At 56.5% G+C, this 17,025-nt stretch overlaps 1 protein-coding gene across 5 annotated transcripts in view; it reads left to right on the plus strand.

Annotated features, from left to right (window-relative positions):
• Window positions 1-17,025, plus strand: part of PRPF6 (pre-mRNA processing factor 6) — a 41,936-nt gene that overhangs the window by 10,965 nt on the left and 13,946 nt on the right. For 3 of the 5 annotated variants that reach the window (XR_014832003.1, XM_021077614.2, XM_021077613.2), the window contains exons 7-11: window positions 3,211-3,305; window positions 3,903-4,059; window positions 4,775-4,937; window positions 9,880-9,998; window positions 10,798-11,016. Coding sequence is in view for 3 of the 5 variants with exons in the window: in XM_021077614.2 (XP_020933273.1) it covers window positions 3,211-3,305; window positions 3,903-4,059; window positions 4,775-4,937; window positions 9,880-9,998; window positions 10,798-11,016 (753 nt within the window). In the remaining 2 variants the exon portion in view is untranslated. Of the gene's footprint in view, window positions 1-3,210; window positions 3,306-3,902; window positions 4,060-4,774; window positions 5,137-5,205; window positions 8,195-9,879; window positions 9,999-10,797; window positions 11,796-12,522; window positions 12,820-17,025 lie in introns of those variants that run through there. The other 2 variants (XR_014832004.1, XM_085003239.1) reach the window with 2 other exon arrangements.

Consider the following 17,025-nt stretch of genomic DNA (forward strand, 5'->3'; position numbering starts at 1 on the left):
TGACTGTTAACCTAATGTATACTTGGGAAAAGTTCCTCTTTTGAAGTGCTTTGTCTCAAGGTAAGCAGACCTGTGACGTGTACGGTCCCCTGTCCTGGTACAGAGAGAGGCAGGGTTCTGCAGTGAGCCTGGTCCATGCACCTGCTTGGGGGGCGGGCACAGGTGCAGGGCACTAAATGTCAGCAGCAAAGGGCCAGCCTGGTGTGGTTGTGCTGCCCTCAGGGCCTGGGGTCTGTCACATGTGACAGGGCTGCCTGAGAAGCAGACCAAACCAAGGCACTCAGGACAAGCCACGTGCTTCCTGTGGATGTAGCTTCATGCCCCCTCTTTACACATCCCTGCTTTCTTCTTGCACTCTGGTCAGTGGTTGTGATCCTTGTGGGATGTGCGCTTGGCTCAGTGCTCTAGGCAGTGACCCAGGCAGAGGGGAAGCCCTTTCGCGTGACATGCACATCGGAAACCAGGAAGGAAAATACTTTCACCTTAGACAACATAGAAATTAAAAACTTTTGCACAATAGAGGAAGCACTGTAAAGTCAAAAGAACCAACAAATTGGGAGAGTCACCATGCACATGAGAGCCAGACCCAAAGTGGCCTGTGTGTTGGAGAAAGTACATCCACGCGGATGCATTGGCACCTGCCTAGGATGCGTCCAGGGCTACACACCCACGCCACAGGGAATGCTTTTTGTTAAACATTTATACTGAAAAATTTTTTTTTTTTTTTTTTTTTTTTTGTCTTTTTGCCATTTCTTGGGCCGCTCCCGCGGCATATGGAGGTTCCCGGGCTAGGGGTTGAATCGGAGCTGTAGCCACCGGCCTACGTCAGAGCCACAGCAACGCAGGATCCGAGCTGCGTCTGCAACCTACACCACAGCTCAGGGCAACGCCGGATTGTTAACCCACTGAGCAAGGGCAGGGACCGAACCCGCAACCTCATGGTTCCTAGTCGGATTCGTTAACCACTGCGCCACGACGGGAACTCCCTATACTGAAAAATTTCACACGTGCTTTGAAATAGAAAAATAGCAGAGTGAACTACTCAACCTGGTGTGGTAGGAAACGTAAATTTTAATTGAGCTTTTGTTGTACTTTGAATTTTTTATGGGGAGCAAAATTTTACAGTTAAACAGTAGCTTCAGGGAGTTCCTGTTGTGGTGCAGTGGAAACGAATCCGACTAGGAACCGTGAGGTTGCGGGTTTGATCCCTGGCCTCTATCAGTGGGTTAAGGATCTAGCATTGCCGTGAGCTGTGGTGTAGGTTGCAGACACGGCTTGGATCCCGCGTTGCTGTGGCTGTGGTGCAGGCCGGCAGCTACAGCTCCCATTAGACCCCTAGCCTGGGAAGCTCCATGTGCCGTGGGTGTGGCCCTAGAAAAGACAAAACAAACAAACAAACAGACGAGTAGCTTACAGATCTGAAATTGCACGTTTTCATGTTACTAGACGTGTATTTTATAAGTTGGAGAGTAGTTCCTGGTCAGTGTCATGATTTAATCTTTGATTGATGGACCTTTTAAGTTGTTTCTACTTTTTCTGTGATTACAAACCATGTTTTGGTAAACTCGTGCTTCTATCTTTGTAGGTGCAGGTAAACATTTTTGTAGTATCTTTGAAAAGGAGTTGTCAGAGCGGCCTGTTTTCACTTAAGTACCAAATCGCCTCTGAGAGGCGCGGTGCTGCACACTCGCGGCCGGGGGCTGCCTGTGTGATCAGAGGGGCTTTGTCGGAGAGCCGCAGCCCCTCCCCTCCAGCAAGCCTCCAGTCGGTGTGCTTGCTTCGTGGGGAAGTTGCGTGTCTCTGGCAGGTATTCCATGAAAAGTTTTTTTTTGTCTTTTTTTTGTCTTTTTGCTATTTCTTTGGGCCGCTCCCACAGCATATGGAGGTTCCCAGGCGAGGGGTCGAATCGGAGCTGTAGCCCTTGCCGACGCCAGAGCCACAGCAATGCGGGATCCGAGCCGCGTCTGCAACCTACACCACAGCTCACGGCAACGCCAGATCGTTAACCCACTGAGCAAGGGCAGGGACCGAACCTGCAACCTCATGGTTCCTAGTCAGATTCGTTAACCACTGCGCCACGACGGGAACTCCTATTTTTTTTTTTTTTTTTTTTTTTGCCTTTTCTAGGGCCGCACGCATGGCATATGGAGGTTCCCAGGCTAGGGGTCTAATTGGAGCTACAGCTGCCGGCTTTTACCACCACCACAGCAATGCCAGATCTGAGCTGTGTCTTCGACTTACACCACAGCTCACGGCAATGCCGGATCCTTAACCCACTGAGCAAGGCCAGGGATCGAACCTGCAACCTCATAGTTCCTAGTCAGATTCGTTAACCACTGAGCCATGACGGGAACTCCTTGGGAGCTTTTTTTGATTCCTTTATTTTTTACACAGATAATCAAGTCGTCTGCAAACAAAGGGAGTTTTATTTCTTCCTTCCCATCTGTTTCCCTTTCATCTTTTTCTTGTCTTTGTGTATTTTTGCCCATTTATTACTCAGAGATTTTCCTTGTTATCATGGTAACTTGGACAGCTTTAGAGAATGGTATGATGAAATGAGCAATCTAACTTTACTATTTCTAGGTTTCACTCATTCTTAGATGGATCTTTCTTTTTTCTGCTTTTGCTTTTTAGGGCCTCACCTGTGGCACATGGAAGTTCCCAGGCTAGGGGTATAATCAGAAGCTGGCCGACACCACAGCTCACGCCAACACCGGATCCTTAACCCGCCGAGCGAGGCCAGGGATCAAATCCACAACCTTGTGTTCCTTGTCGGATTCGTTTCCACTGCACCACAACAGGAACTCCTAGATGGATCTTTCTTATGTTCAGTTAGATTCCTCCCCCCCCCCCCCCCCCCCGCCGGGACTTCTATGGATTTCTTTTTTAAAATATAAATCTTTGTCTTGTATACATGTAACTTGCTTGTTATCACTGCAAACTCTGGTCTGAGTTACAGTTGTTTTCTTACTTTAAAAGTTTCCAGGAATTCCCAGGTTGCTCATCAGGTCAAGAGCCTGTGTTGTCATGGCTGTGGTTCGCCTTTGATCCCTGGGCCTAGAACTTGCACATGCCATGGGCACTGCCAAAAAAGAGTTTCCCTACCCACTGGTGGTTGGGACGCTGGGAAGGGGCTCCAGGGGTCCTCCAGCTGCTCCCTTCCAGGCGTTCCTGGCTCCATCTGACTGCTTGGCCTGGCCTGTCTTGCAGGTGTCCGACTCAGTGAGTGGGCAGACAGTGGTCGACCCCAAAGGCTACCTGACGGACTTGAATTCCATGATCCCAACCCATGGAGGGGACATCAAGTGAGAGTCCTGCAGAACCGTTGGCTAGGGTGGGCTTAGGTTGCCGAGAACGGTTTGGATTTTGTTTTAAAAATATGCGGCCAGTCTGGTGTAGGCTGGCGGCTACGGCTCCGATTCGACCCCTAGCCTGGGAACCTCCATATGCCACAGGAGCAGCCCTAGAAGAGGCAGAAAGACAAAAAAAAAAAAAAAAAAAAAAAAAAAAGGCAGCCAAAATAGGATGTGGATATTCTGAGTCATACACGGTGGCGTAGTTTGATCTCCTGATTAAAATAGCTCTGTATCCACTCACTGTGGACGTTAAGGGCGTTACAGGGAACACGCCAAAGCTGTGCGCATGCCGAGCCAGCCGGCAGCTTGCTAGCTGTGTCCCAGGCTCCTGGCCCTGGCCCGGTGCTCAGCCTGGCACCTGAAGTGGTCTCAGAGCCTGTCTGCATGGATGTTGCGTGGAGCGTGCAGACCGAGTTGGACGTGGTTATGTCCCCTGGGGTATCGGATCTGACTGTTCCCTTGCTGGGTCTGTACGGGCACCCTCCTGTGGGCCGGGCATGCCCTCGGCGGGTGGCGGCCTGACCCTCTGCTTCCTCGCCCTCACAGTGACATCAAGAAGGCGCGACTCCTCCTCAAGTCTGTGCGGGAGACAAACCCTCACCACCCGCCAGCCTGGATCGCATCGGCCCGCCTGGAGGAGGTCACCGGGAAGCTGCAAGTAGCTCGGAACCTCATTATGAAGGGGACGGAGATGTGCCCCAAGGTAGGGTGCTCCCCAGGGAGGCTGTGCGGTGCCCGAGGGCCCCCGGCGTCCTGCTGCGTGCGTGGCCTCCCTCCGGTGTGGAAGCCGCAGGCCGCAGGACGGCGGGGAGCAGGGCAGAGCGGGACAGAGCCGCCTGTTTTCGCCGGCGCTGGGTGCCGAGCACCGCTCTTTCCTAGCAGCATGAGCCTGGCGAGAGAGCAGAGCTGGGCGGCCCTCCTGCCTCCCCGGTGCTGGGAGCCTGGACGTGGACACTGTCGTAGGAATGTCTTCCAGAACTTCTTTTTGGAAGCAGATGGATTAGACAGGCCCTAGGAAGTCTTGTGAGACCCTCTGAGTGACCATCGCTTCCCCTGAGGCCAGGGGTGCGCCTACAGCCGAGGGCGCCCTCTGAGTTTCCTGGGACGTTAGGCATAAAGCGTGACCTCCCAGGCAGAGGAACGGCCACCTCGTCCGGGTCTTGACTTCCTGTCCCCGAGGGCATGCTGTTCCTTTCGGACCCGGACAGATGTGCTGTAGCCACATTCCCGTGCGTTGGTGTGGCAGGGGGTCTCAGGAGCAGACTTTTTTGCTTGAATGTAAGACCCAGGATGCCCGGACCTGGTGAACCGGCCCTCCTGTTTCCCGGACGTGGGCTGCACTTGGCGGGGGCGGGTGGCTGCTCCCGCGCGGCTCTCAGCCTGCACGTGCCCTCACTGCTCTGTTGTTCTCCCCACAGAGCGAAGACGTCTGGCTGGAGGCAGCCAGGCTGCAGCCTGGGGACACAGCCAAGGCTGTGGTGGCCCAGGCTGTCCGTCACCTCCCCCAGTCTGTTCGGATTTACATCAGAGCTGCAGAGCTGGAAACAGACATTCGCGCCAAGAAGCGGGTTCTTCGGAAAGGTGAGCCTCCCCTGGGGAGCCGTCGGGGCACGGCAGCCGGACTGTGCCCCCCCAGGGTGAAGGGCGTTTGCCCCCTCCGCCCCGGTGCGGGCTCTCGCCTGTGGCTCCTCTGCTGCTTGCTGGGGCTTCTACCCCGGGGCCCTGCGTTGGGGAGACCCCACCTGGTGGAGGTGCCTTTTCCTGCTGTGACCTTGAGGGAGCTGGGCAGCCGCTCTGAGGCCCCAGCTCTCCTCACGCTGTGTCGGGGTGAGGGTGGTGCTGGCCTCAGAGCGGCTCCCGAGGGCTCGGTGAGCCGAGGAGTGAAGGGCAGGGGGCCTTGAGGGGGCCGAGTGGCTGTGTGCCTCCCTGCCTCAGGCCATGTCTTACCCGGCTGGCTAGTCCCACCTGAGTGGCGCCTTTAAATTTAAACGCCTTCCTGTTGAAGCCCCTGCCAGGCAGCGTGTTGGCAGTGTGCGCCTTTGGCTCTCATCGCTCTGAACTGTTTGCACGCCAGGGAAACCGAGTCCAGCCCGGAGTCACTGCCAAGATGGAGCGTTTGTGGCTCGTTTGCTTTTCATTACTGCAGAGCTGAGAAAAGAGCCGTTCGCTCCTGTCGCCAGCACTGTGTGGTAGACACGCTTTGACCTTGGTTCCAGAGGCCAGCAGCCGTAGGTCGGAGAGCTGATCCAGAGCGGGTCGGAGCCTGGGCGCATGGCTTCCTCTACCTGAATCTGTAGCCGGGGGAAGCGCGACGTGTTTTGTGGACTGGAGGGCAGTTTGCAGTGGGAGGTTTCCAGCTCTTGTTTTTGTGGCGTGTGGAGGGAGCCGTCAGAAGGAGGCACGTGCTGGCAGATGGGCAGGGCTTCCAGCCACGGATTCGGACCCCACCGTCCAGGTTGTTGGCAGGCCAGGCGGTGGCCGCCTCGCGCGGGGCCCTGACTGCGTGAACGTGCGTGTGCCTGCAAGCGTGTCTTCCTCTCTCCGGCCTGGTTTCATGACTGCAGCCATGCTGCATGGCAGTGCTCAGAGCCAGTCTTTTAAAGTGAGGCCAGGAGCAGAAAGTTCGCACCTGTCTTGGTTTATAGAAATCAGCACACTTCTTTCCAGCCAGGAAACTGTTCTCTAATGACAAACACATTAGACTCCGGGTAATTAGCTCTGTTTGTTCAGGAAAAAGCTCTGCTGAGCTTCCCCTGCCACGTGTGATGAATGGTCAGCATGTCTTTGTGCCCCTCCCTGTTCACCCCCAGATTACCAGTTGGCCTCAGATGTGGAGAGAGGACCGGGCGTGGCGGGCCCGCAGGGCAGCGGGGTGCTTGCTTTCCAGGCCTCTTGGCTCTGCTCTCCCTCAGGCGTTGCTAAGGTGGGGTGAGCGGCGCGCCCTGGCCCTAGCCCTGCCCCGTCCTTAGGGGGTTTCCACGAAGAGCCCTCTTCCTCCCGGTGCCTGGGGCAGAGCTCTCGGTGCACGGGACCCCGACTGCTGGCGGGATCTGGTGTTGGAGAACTCAGGTGACAGTTGCTTCCTTCGGTGGCTGAGGCGCACGCCGTGGCGGCCCTGTGTCTGCGAGCCCTGGGCCCCTGACCCTTTGTTGGGAGAACCTGAGGCCTGGGAGGCTGCGAGGCATCAGCGTGGGGCGTAATCTCGAGCCGCAGCTGTCCCCTGTCAGGGCGCCGCGAGCCCCGCGCTTGCCCTGATGGTGCGAGGCTGCTTCCCTGCTGACTGTGCAGATGCCGAACAGGGGAGCTCCACGCTCTGGTCCCTGAAACCTGGCTGCCTCCCGTGGCTCTGCCTGTGCCCACGTGACACACCGCGAGTCCTCCCCTCGGGGCCAGGGCTATCCGTGTGGACGGTGCTCTTGCCGCTGGGCTGTCCCTCTCGCCCTGGCAGCCACAGCTTCTGGAGATGGCCTTGACCTGGCATGGTAGCTGGTCTCTGGGCAAGAGCTGGATGGGTCAGCGGTGCTTGGCTTCAGCTCTAGTCCTGGGGACTGTTGAGGAAATGGAGACAGGGTCCTGGGAGTCCCACCCATGCTGGGTGACCGGGACCCTGCCTGACATTCTGCCGTACCCTGGAGACAAGAGTGCAGGCCACCCCTGGTGGGGTGCAGCAAAGGGAGGCGGAGCGCGGGGGGCCGGGCCTCCCTGTCTGGCTGTGACTCTCGAAGGGGCTCTCCCCTTAGGGCTGCCACCCTGGTCTCCCCTCCCCCATGTGGTGACAGTGCCATCTCGCTGTGGGAGTCAGGGCTCACCTCTCCCGCCAGGGCTGGAGGCTGGAGGATGGGTCAGCCCCAGGGTTCAGTGCGGTGGGACCATGGCCTCCACAGCCGAGCTGAACGGTGTGGGCAGCAGGCTCCCCCAGGGACTGGGATGCACAGCTGGAGCCCTGCCTGTCTCACAGGTGTCACCTCCTGTGAGGTTTCCCTGCCGTTGTCCTCTGTGTCGGCCGTTGGTCTAAATGGCAGCATAGTCCGGCTAGGGCGCCCAGGGGCCAGGCCCTTGACTGGGGGGTGCGACGGGTGGCCCTGCAGATGGTGGTGCAGCCAGAGCACTGCCGGGGGAGGCCGTCCAGCCGGGCAGGAACCGGCCCCCGCTCCGCCCTTCCCTGGAGCGGGCCCAGGATGTTGGCCGGGTCCTGTCTGGGCCCTCCTGCTTTGGGGGCCTTGGTCGGATCATCAGCTGCTGCTGAGTCAGCAGCACTTCTTGCTGTGGTCCCTCCGTTGATGGGACCACGATGAGGCGGCAGCGGGTCCAGGTCAGGGCCGGCATGCTGCCATACCTGCAGAGCCCTGTGCAGGCCTTAGGGGCACCTCCTCCTCAACCCCCCGGTCCCTCAGCCCGCATGGGAGGCCTCTGCCACCGCCGCCCCTGACACAGGCTGCTGCCGCGTCTGCCCCGGCTGTGGCCCCGGCCACGTGGGTGAACTAGGGTGCCCATCACTTAACATCCCTAGGGCGCCTGCCTAGTCTCTGCCGGGCACAGCAGCCCTCCAGGAGCTGCAGGTCTGCAGGAGAGAGCAGCTCTGCTCCACAGCCCTGGAGGCCCCGGGCCTGCTGCCCACCTTTCTGGGCGCTGGATTTGTAGAGTCCGACGCAGCTGGACTGCGGCCTGGACTTGTGGCTGAGCTGTCTGTCGGCCGCAGCCCTGGCAGCGGTGGGTCTCAGTCGGTGGAGAAGCACTTCGAGGCGCTGTGATCCCCGAAGAGCCCTGGGCCCTGGGCTGCGGCGTCTTGTTTTCCATCATGGAGAAGAGGCCACGTGAGCCCTGGACTGTGCGGACCTTTGAAACTCACCGGGGTGGCCCTGGGGTCCGTGGGTGTGTCTCCCCCACTCTGGACCGCTTGTTGGAGCATCTTGGCCCTGGCTGCCTCCTGCTCCTCAGCCTAACAACCACCCGCTGGGGCCTGGCACTGCTGCTGTCTGGTGGGGCCATAGGAGAGGAGCGGCAGCCCATTTTTACAGGGCCCATAAAAGGGGGGAAGGGTACCCCATTTTTATAGGGCTCATAAAGGGGAGACAGGGCACCCCGTTTCTAGGGGGCCCCCAGGAGGTGGGCTGCTTCTGCTAGAGGGAGGCTTCTTCCACCTCATCCAGCCAGTCCCCGATGAGCCCAGGCTGCCCAGCCTCTTGTGAGAAAGCTTGTGCGTCCTCACGTTCTGCACCTCGAACCTTGGGTCTGTTTCCTCAGAAGCCTGGCTCACGTGTTTTCAAGAAAGAAGCCCTCCTTGGGGATGCCTTAGAGGCGTCTGCGTTCCTGGCGTCGTCAGGGCTTGAGGTCACCCTCACTGCTGCCAGGGGCTGACCGGAGGGCTTGCCACCTCCTCCCTGGTGCTCCCACTGCAGGGCTCTGTGTTTATCTGCTCGGTGTCTTGGCCTTTTTGGTAAATTGCATCTGGCAAAAAGGCTCAGCTGCTTACACAGAGGCTTGTAAGTTGCTGGACTGCATGGCTGTACTTCTGATCTTTTTGTTTGGTTGTCTTTAGGGCCACACCTGAGGCATGTGGACGTTCCCAGGCTAGGGGTTGAAGTGGAGCTACAGCTACTGGCCTACACCGCAGCTCTTGGCAACACCGGGTCCTTGACCCGCTGAGCGAGGCCGGGGATCGGACCCATGTCCTCATGGATACTAGTCGGGTTTGTTAACTGCTGAGCCAAGTCGGGAACTCCTGGTCCACAAGGTTAGCGTCGGTCCCCTTCCCCGATGTCACTCCGCGTGCACTGAGTGCACTGTCAGTGTGGTAGCACCTGTTGCCTTCGAGCCTTGGGGTCCAGGGAGGAGCCTCCCTCTGCCGGCCCTCAGACGCGCACATCCTGGGCAGGTGTGGGCCCCAGAGTCCCTTGTGTTCTGTTCCCACAAATTTTTTGTTTTTTGTCTTTTTGCCTTTTCTGGGGCCGCACCCGCAGCATATGGAGGTTCCCAGGCTAGAGGTCAAATCGAGCTGAGGCCACCGGCTTACACCACAGTCATAGCAACGCCAGATCCAAGCCATGTGTGCGACCTACACCACAGCTCTCGGCAATGCTGGATCCTTAACCCACTGAGCAAGGCCAGGGATCGAACCCACAACCTCGTGGTTGCTAGTCGGATTCGTTAACCACTGAGCCACAACAGGAACTCCTGTTCCCACAACGTCTGCACACTCTTCACACACACAGCCTGCGTGGCTGGCCCTTCCCGTGCGGCGATTGCCTTGTCTGCACCGCGTGGTTTTCTGAGGTCGGTTTTCCATTGTGAACGGGCATCGAGACGACCCACGGCCCTCTCTGCCAGTCTTGCTCGCTGATTCACAATGCCCGTGCTGATCTTATTTGTGTCTGTCCCAGACCTAGGGGCCCACGTGAAGCCCTGGCCTGTCACCCAGGGCACAGACCATCTGGCCCTGTTGGCAGCAGCCTTCTCTGCGACGCGGTGCCCTGCTTTTCGCTTCCTTGTTCTGTGACCTGCTTTCTTGTCTGACCTTCCCCAGCCCTTGAGCATGTTCCAAACTCCGTTCGCTTGTGGAAGGCAGCCGTGGAGCTGGAAGAACCTGAGGATGCTCGCATCATGCTCAGCCGAGCTGTGGAGTGCTGCCCCACCAGTGTGGAGGTGCGGCCCTGCCCTCAGAGGAGGCATCCAGTGGGCATGGAGGGGGTGAGGGTGGGCTCCTGACGGACACGCGGGCCAGTCCCTTCCCCCAGTCCCATCCCCGAGCGCTGCAAGGGCTCCCTGCTCAGCTCTCCCAGGGACCAGTCCTTCCAGTTCAGCTGAGATCGACAGTGGGACCTGAGGGGTGGAGGGAGACAGAAGAGACTGGTACATCTTGGTGCCAGCCTGGCCTGAGCTAGTTGGATCCCTTTAGTTTCAATCTTTCTGGTTCACAGCATTCTGTGAAGTGATTTTTAGTTGTGGTTTTTTGATATCCAGTATGTCTTTAATTACCCTAAAGAGGTATTGTGAAATTCTCCAAACAAAATTAATCTTAATTTGTTTACGTAAAAGTGAGTAGAGCCCAAACACACTTTGGTGATGAAACATTGCAGATTCAAGAGCTGGGGTGTGAGAACTCCGACGGCCGCACACCCGTGTCCTCTTCTCCTGTGAGGGCCGCAGTCACGGCCCGCTCCCCTTCCATCCCAACCCCGGGTGAGCCTGGCTCACTGTCCCCCTTTAGCCAGTGTTTGGAATGTGGGACCGAGAGCCTGTCCTCTTGGCGGTAACCAGCGTCACTCCGTGAGTCAGAAGCAGAACTGGACGGCTGTCCGATGAGCTGGAGGTGCCACCGCACGCACGCCCACGGCTCTGTCAGGTGGCCCTGGAGCTTTCACACAGGATCAGGTGCACGCCCTGCGGCCCGTGGGGCCGCCTGACCCGGCGGGCCTCGGTGAGCATGGTTCTTTGCCTGCAGCTCTGGCTTGCCCTGGCGAGGTTGGAGACGTACGAGAATGCCCGCAAGGTTTTGAACAAGGCCCGCGAGAACATCCCCACCGACCGACACATCTGGATCACGGCTGCCAAGCTGGAGGAGGCCAACGGGAACACGCAGATGGTGGAGAAGATCATCGACCGGGCCATCACCTCCCTGCGGGCCAACGGCGTGGAGATCAACCGGGAGCAGTGGATCCAGGTGCGGGCGGCGGGCGGGGTCTCGGGGTCGCTTTGAAGGTGGGTGCCCTCCTGCTCACCGGAGTCTCTGGAGGTGGGGCCTGCGGGCTGGCACCGGCGTGGCCTTTCCTTAGAGGGCCTTGTGTTGTGGCTTTCCATGGAGCCGGGGCCCTGTGTGCATCTGGGGGAGCCTCAGTGGACTTCCGCCGCGGCACCCTGCTTTTCCAGTGGAGAAGGCGACCTACAAGAGGGGTCTCGGGCTGTTGTCACTCTGTCCCATCTGGTAACCTTTTCTGTGGACGGTGGCTGACGAGGCCTCTGAGAGCCTTCTCAGTCAGCACCCCTGCTGTCTTGGGGACAGCCAGGGAACGTGCTTTTTTTTCGTTGATTGGGTGGAGGGGCAGAGCCAGCCCCTCTGCTTTACCCCCTGGCCCTCGGCCTTGGGAGGTGGTCCCTGACCTCTGCCTCCTTCCTTCTCCTGCCCCTGCTGCCCTAGTCCTGCCTGCCCTCCTCCGAGCCACCCGCCTGCTGGGCTGAGCTCTCCCTTCCCCAGGGGGTCGCCGCAAGGCTGCTGCTCCCCAGGAGCAGTACCTCGGTTCTCCTCCCTTCCCGGGTTTCCACGCATTTTAAAAATCTCAGGGGCAGTGCCTTGAATGTTGCTCGAAATTGAGTCATCTTGGTGCAGCGGCTCTGTTCACGTGGTGCCGTCAGACACGTTGTTACCGTTTCTTCTTCCTTTTTTTTGTCTTTTTGGGGTTTCCCAGGCTAGGGGTCGGGTTGGAGCTGTGGCCACTGGCCTACGCCACAGCCACGCCAGATCTGAGCTGCGTCTTCAGACCCACACCACAGCTCACGGCAACGCCGGATCCTTAACCCGCTGAGCGAGGCCAGGGATCGAACCTGCATCCTCGTGGATCCTAGTCAGATTTATTCCCGAGGCGCCTCGCCGGGAACTCCTGCCACCTTGCTGCCCTTTCTGATATGCTCACCCTTTGTGTGGACCGGGGTTTCCAGCTGGTATCACCTCCTGCTCAAAAGACCTGTGACGTTGCCTGCAGCTGAGGCCGGCTGGAGCTCAGGGCCTCCACTTTTTAGATGTCTGGAGCCGTCTTTTTTTTTTTTTTTTTTTTTTAAGTGCTTAATGAATACTATTACATTTATAGTTGTACAGTATTCATCACAACCAAATTTTACAGCAAGGAGCCGTCTTTATTTCATCTTTGTTTTTGAAAGATATTTTTTCTGGGTGTAGAATTCTAGGTTGACAGTGTTTTCTTTCGGTATTTTATTTTTTTTATTTTTTGGCCACACTGCAACATGTGGAAGTTCCTGGGCCAGGGATCAAATCCAAGCCGCACCTTTGACCTACACCACAGCTGTGGTGATATCGGATCTTTAACCCACTGCACCACAGCAGGAACTCCTCTTTCAGTTTGTTTGTTTGTTTTTTCACAGCTGTACCTGCAGCACATGAAAGTTCCCAGGCTGAGGGTTGAATCGGAGCTGCAGCTGCTGGCTGACACCACAGCCACAGCAACGCCAGCTCCGAGCTGAACTGTAACCTATGCTGCACGTTGCGGCAACACCGGACCCTTAACCCACTGAGCGCGGTTAGGGTTGAACCCACATCCTCATGGATACCAGCTGGGTTCTTAACCTGCCGAGCCATGGTGGGAACTCCCTAAGAATTTTTTCTTTATCATTGGTTTTGAGAAGTTTGATTGTGATTTATCTTGTTTTTGCTGTTTTCATCTTTCAAGTGTGTGAAGTTCATTTTGTTTCTTGGATCTGTGGATTTATACATTTTATTAAATTTGGAAAATTTGCGTCCACTGTTTTTTTAACTCCCCTCTTGCAGGTGGAGTCACACACTTGTTAGACCACGTGAAGCTGTCCTACAGCTCATGGTGAACCGGTCATTTTTTAAATTATTCTGTTTCATTTTTTTAACAGTTCATTAAGCTGTAATTAACATTCCGTAAGTTTTACCCATGTAAAGTGTATGGTTCAGTGGTTTTGAGTGTGTTGGGTTATTTACCTTTTTATTATTTATTATCTAGTTTTATTGCATTGTGGGAGTTTTGTATGTGTCCTGGGTACAGGTCATTTATTAGGTTATTTGACTTGCAAGTATTTGTTCCCATTTGGTGGATGGTCTTTTCACGTCCTTGAGGATATTGTTTGTTGTACAAATGTCTTTAATTTCGAGGTTGCCCAATTTTGTTTTTTCTCTTGTTATACCTGCTTTAGAGGTGTCATATCTAAGAAACCTTCCCTAAGCTGAGGTCATAAAGATTGACTCCTGTATTTTCCAAGATTTTTTTCGTGCTCACATCTAGGCCTGTGAACCACGTGCCTTCAAAGAGTTGGACTTCCTCCTTTCACAAGTCCATGTCCTGTTGCCATGGCACCACTGCCTCCCCATCGAGTCGTCTTGGTGCCGGTGCACGGGACCAGTTGGTCCCAAGTGTAGAGCTTTATTTCTGTGGGCTCAGCTCTGCTCGCTGGCCTGGACGTCTGTGTCCATGCCAGCACCTCACTGTCCTGCTTTCAGACTGGCGGGTAAGGTGTGAGTCCTCCTGCTTTGTTCTTTACCAGACTGTTCGCCTATGCTTGGTTCTTGGTGTTTCCATGTGAATTTTATTTTATTTTATTTTATTTTTTTTGTCTTTTTGCCATTTCTTGGGCCGCTCCCGCGGCATATGGAGGTTCCCAGGCTAGGGGTTGAATCGGAGTTACAGCTGCGGGCCTATGCCACGGCCACAGCCATGCAGGATCCAAGGCGCGTCTTTGACCTACACCACAGCTCACAGCAACGCTGGATCCCTAACCCACTGAGCAAGACCAGGGATCGAACCCACAACCTCATGGTTCCTAGTCGGATTTGTTAAACACTGAGCCACGATGGGAACTTCCTTTTCTTCTTTTTCTCCCTGAGCCATGGCCTCCTGTAAGTTACCCCCAGGGACAATCCATAGAGAGAACTATGGAACCATGAGGTTCTGGTCAGGTTCAGAGTTCTCGTTGTGGCTCAGAGGAAACGAATCCCACTGGGAACCATGAGGTTGCGGGTTCAGTCCCTGGCCTTGCTCAGCTTGCTCAGCGGGTTGAGGATCCAGCATTGCCGTGAGCTGTGGTGTAGATCGCAGACACGGCTCAGATCTGGCATGGCTGTGGCTGTGGTGGAGGCCGGCAGCTGTAGCTCCAATTCGACCCCTAGCCTGGGAACCTCCATGTGCTGCGGGTGCGGCCCTAAAAAGCAAAGAACGAAACAAAGCTTGTCAGGTTCTGCACAATAGCCAGCTGGAACTTGGTAGAGACCGCGCCGAGTCGGGAGGGCGTTTTGGGGGCACTCCCAACATCCTAACAACAGGGAGTCTTCTGACCATTGAACGTAAGATGTCTCCCCATTTATTTAGTTCCTTAAAAATGTCCTCGGTGACATGTCAGTGTAGGAGTTCACATTGCGGCTCAGCGGTTGCAAACCCGACTAGCATCCATGAAGATGCGGGTTCGATCCCTGGCCTTGCTCAGCGGGCTGAGGATCCAGCGTTGCTGTGAGCTACATCGTAGGTTGCAGACGCGGCTCGGATCTGGCGTGGCTGTGGGTGTGGTGTGGGCTGGGAGCTACAGCTCTGATTTGACCCTCAACCTGGGAACTTTTGTGGATGTAGCCCTAAAAACAAGGACACACACACACACAAACCTCTGAAAACGCTTCAGTGTACTAGTGTTGCCCTTCTGTTTGATTTATCCTAGAGTGCTTTTGTTTGTTTGGTTGCTTGGTTTTGCTGCACCTGAGTTGTGCAGAAGTTCCTGGGCCAGGGACCAGACCCCAGCCACAGCAGGGTCGATGCCGAGTTCTTAACCATTAGGCCACCAGGGAACTCCTAAAGTGTTATCTTTGATGCTGTTATGAACAGAGGTTTTTTTATTTCATTTTAAGTTGCTTATTGTTAGTGTATGGGAATACAGTTTATTTTTTAAAATGGATCTTATGTGCTGTGACCTTGCTGAAATAGTTTCTTAAATTGGAGTAGTTTCAGTGGATTCTTGGGGTTGTCTCTGTGGAAGAGCACGCCATCTGCAAAGCCAGTTTTACTTCTTAACTTCCAGTCTGCATGCCTGTCGTTCCTCGTCTGCTCACCCAGGTAGACCCTCCTGTGCGTGGGAGGGCAGCAGGGAAGCCGCAGCTTCTTGCTGGTCTCGGCGTGCCTGGTCCTCCCCGCGCGTGCGGTGTGAGCTCAGCTCGCGGCTGCTCTGGTCAGTCGCAGGATGCTCTCCTTTGCCGCTCAGCTTCGTCTTGTTGGCTCGGTGCTTTGTACCTGAGTTCCACTCCTCTCCTCTCCTCTTCTGTGACGTCTAATCCGCCGTTGAGCTCATCGAGGACGCCTTTTGTTGCAGATCCTGAGGTTTGCACTTCTAGGCATTTTGGTCATTTTAAAAACCTTCTTTTTTTCCTGTCTCCAGGTAACGTTCGAGCACACGAGTGCCGTTGTGCTAGTTGTTTTGTGTCCTTGTCTGCTCCCCCCGACGCCTCCGTCGCGTTGGGTTGGTTTGGTCGGTGTCGCCCCTTGTTGTGCACCTCTCCCCCCTGTGTCTCTGCGCGCCCGGCCGTCTGATTTGTCGCAGGTGCTGCGTGTGTCCCGCTGGGTGCTCCTGAGGGCTCTGGCTTGGGGGATGGAGGGTGGCTGTCACTGGAGACACGCTGACCTTTTGGGGATGGAGCTTGGCTCTGTCACTGAGGCTCTGGCTTTAGGGACGGGGCGTGCCTCTGTCACTGGGGACACTTTGGGCCTTTGGGGGTCATGCTTGCCTCTGCATTTGCTGGGGAGCTGGGCACTCATTGGTGTGGGCTGGCTTGGGATGGATTCCCCATGGAGGTGGCCTCGCCATGTGCTCTGTTCAGTGCCAGGTCTCTCCTGGGGTCCCCACCCTGGCCCGGGGGGCATAGGTGCTGCTCCTGGGCTTGGGGGTGTGCCTCCAGGAGCATCCCACTAGTCCTCACTCAGGCTCTTTCCACACATTCATGCTGCCCTGTGCACAGCAGGTCCCAGGCGCTCTCTTCTCCCTGCGCCTGGTCTCACGGGCTCAGTGCTCCATGGTCTTTTTTGTGTTTATGTTTTTGCTTTTTTTTAGGGCCACACCCATGGCGTTTGGAGGTTCCCAGGCTGGGGGTCAAATCAGAGCTGCAGCTGAGGCCTACACCACAGCCACAGCAACGCCAGATCCTTAACCCACTGAGCAAGGCCAGGGCTAGAACACGTGTCCTCACGGATGCTCGCTGGGCTCATTATCACTGAGCCGCAGCAGGAATTCCTCCGTGGTCTTCAGCGACTCTGAGCTCTGCCTCCTCCCTGGTCCCCAGGTGGTGAGCCGGCCAGTGTGGGGGACCCGCGGATGGTGCCGTGTCCCAGTCCTCACTGCCCTGGGTCACCCATGCTGTGTCCTGCCAGCTGGGTTTCCGGCCCTTGGGGAGGGCAGGTGTGGCTGGCAGCTGCAGCTCCTGGGGGTGTCTTCGGGCAGAGCCGAGCAGGTGCCCTTGCCCTGGTCCCACCCCAGCACCCCTTTGGGCCACTTGCTTGGCCGTAGCACGTCCGCCTGTTCTGCCAGCCTGCATTTCCGTCCCGTCAGGGGAGTGATTTCGGGGGCCAGCAGTGGCCATCCTGTCCCCTGGTGGCTCTCAGGCCACCTTCCTGCAAACCCGTCACTAAGGCTGTGCCCGCGGCAGGGAAACGCAGCCCGAGCCGGCTGTTCGGCGGGTCGATAAGCTCATTCTCTGCCGTTGCTTGCTCGCCCCAGAGTGGGCTGCGCGGGATCCGCACGCCTCCGTTGTAACCCAGTTTAACCTTTGTTTGAAGTTTAGCACGTGGTTTTCCAGAATGTCCTGCAGAGAGTGCATGACTTTCAGGGGTGGTGCCTCCTGAGCAGGTCACCATTTGTTTAGTGCCTACCGTGTGCCTGACTCTGCTGAATGTCACTTAACTTCTGCTTTCGGGCCCACCTGCTTCCCGTTTCTTCTGGAACTCAG

This window comes from Sus scrofa, chromosome 17, assembly GCF_054392235.1.
Source record: "Sus scrofa isolate SSC_HxYL_T2T_F1_AM1 chromosome 17, Sscrofa_HxYL_maternal_Yorkshire_Landrace_v2.0, whole genome shotgun sequence".
Lineage (NCBI taxonomy): Eukaryota > Metazoa > Chordata > Mammalia > Artiodactyla > Suidae > Sus > Sus scrofa.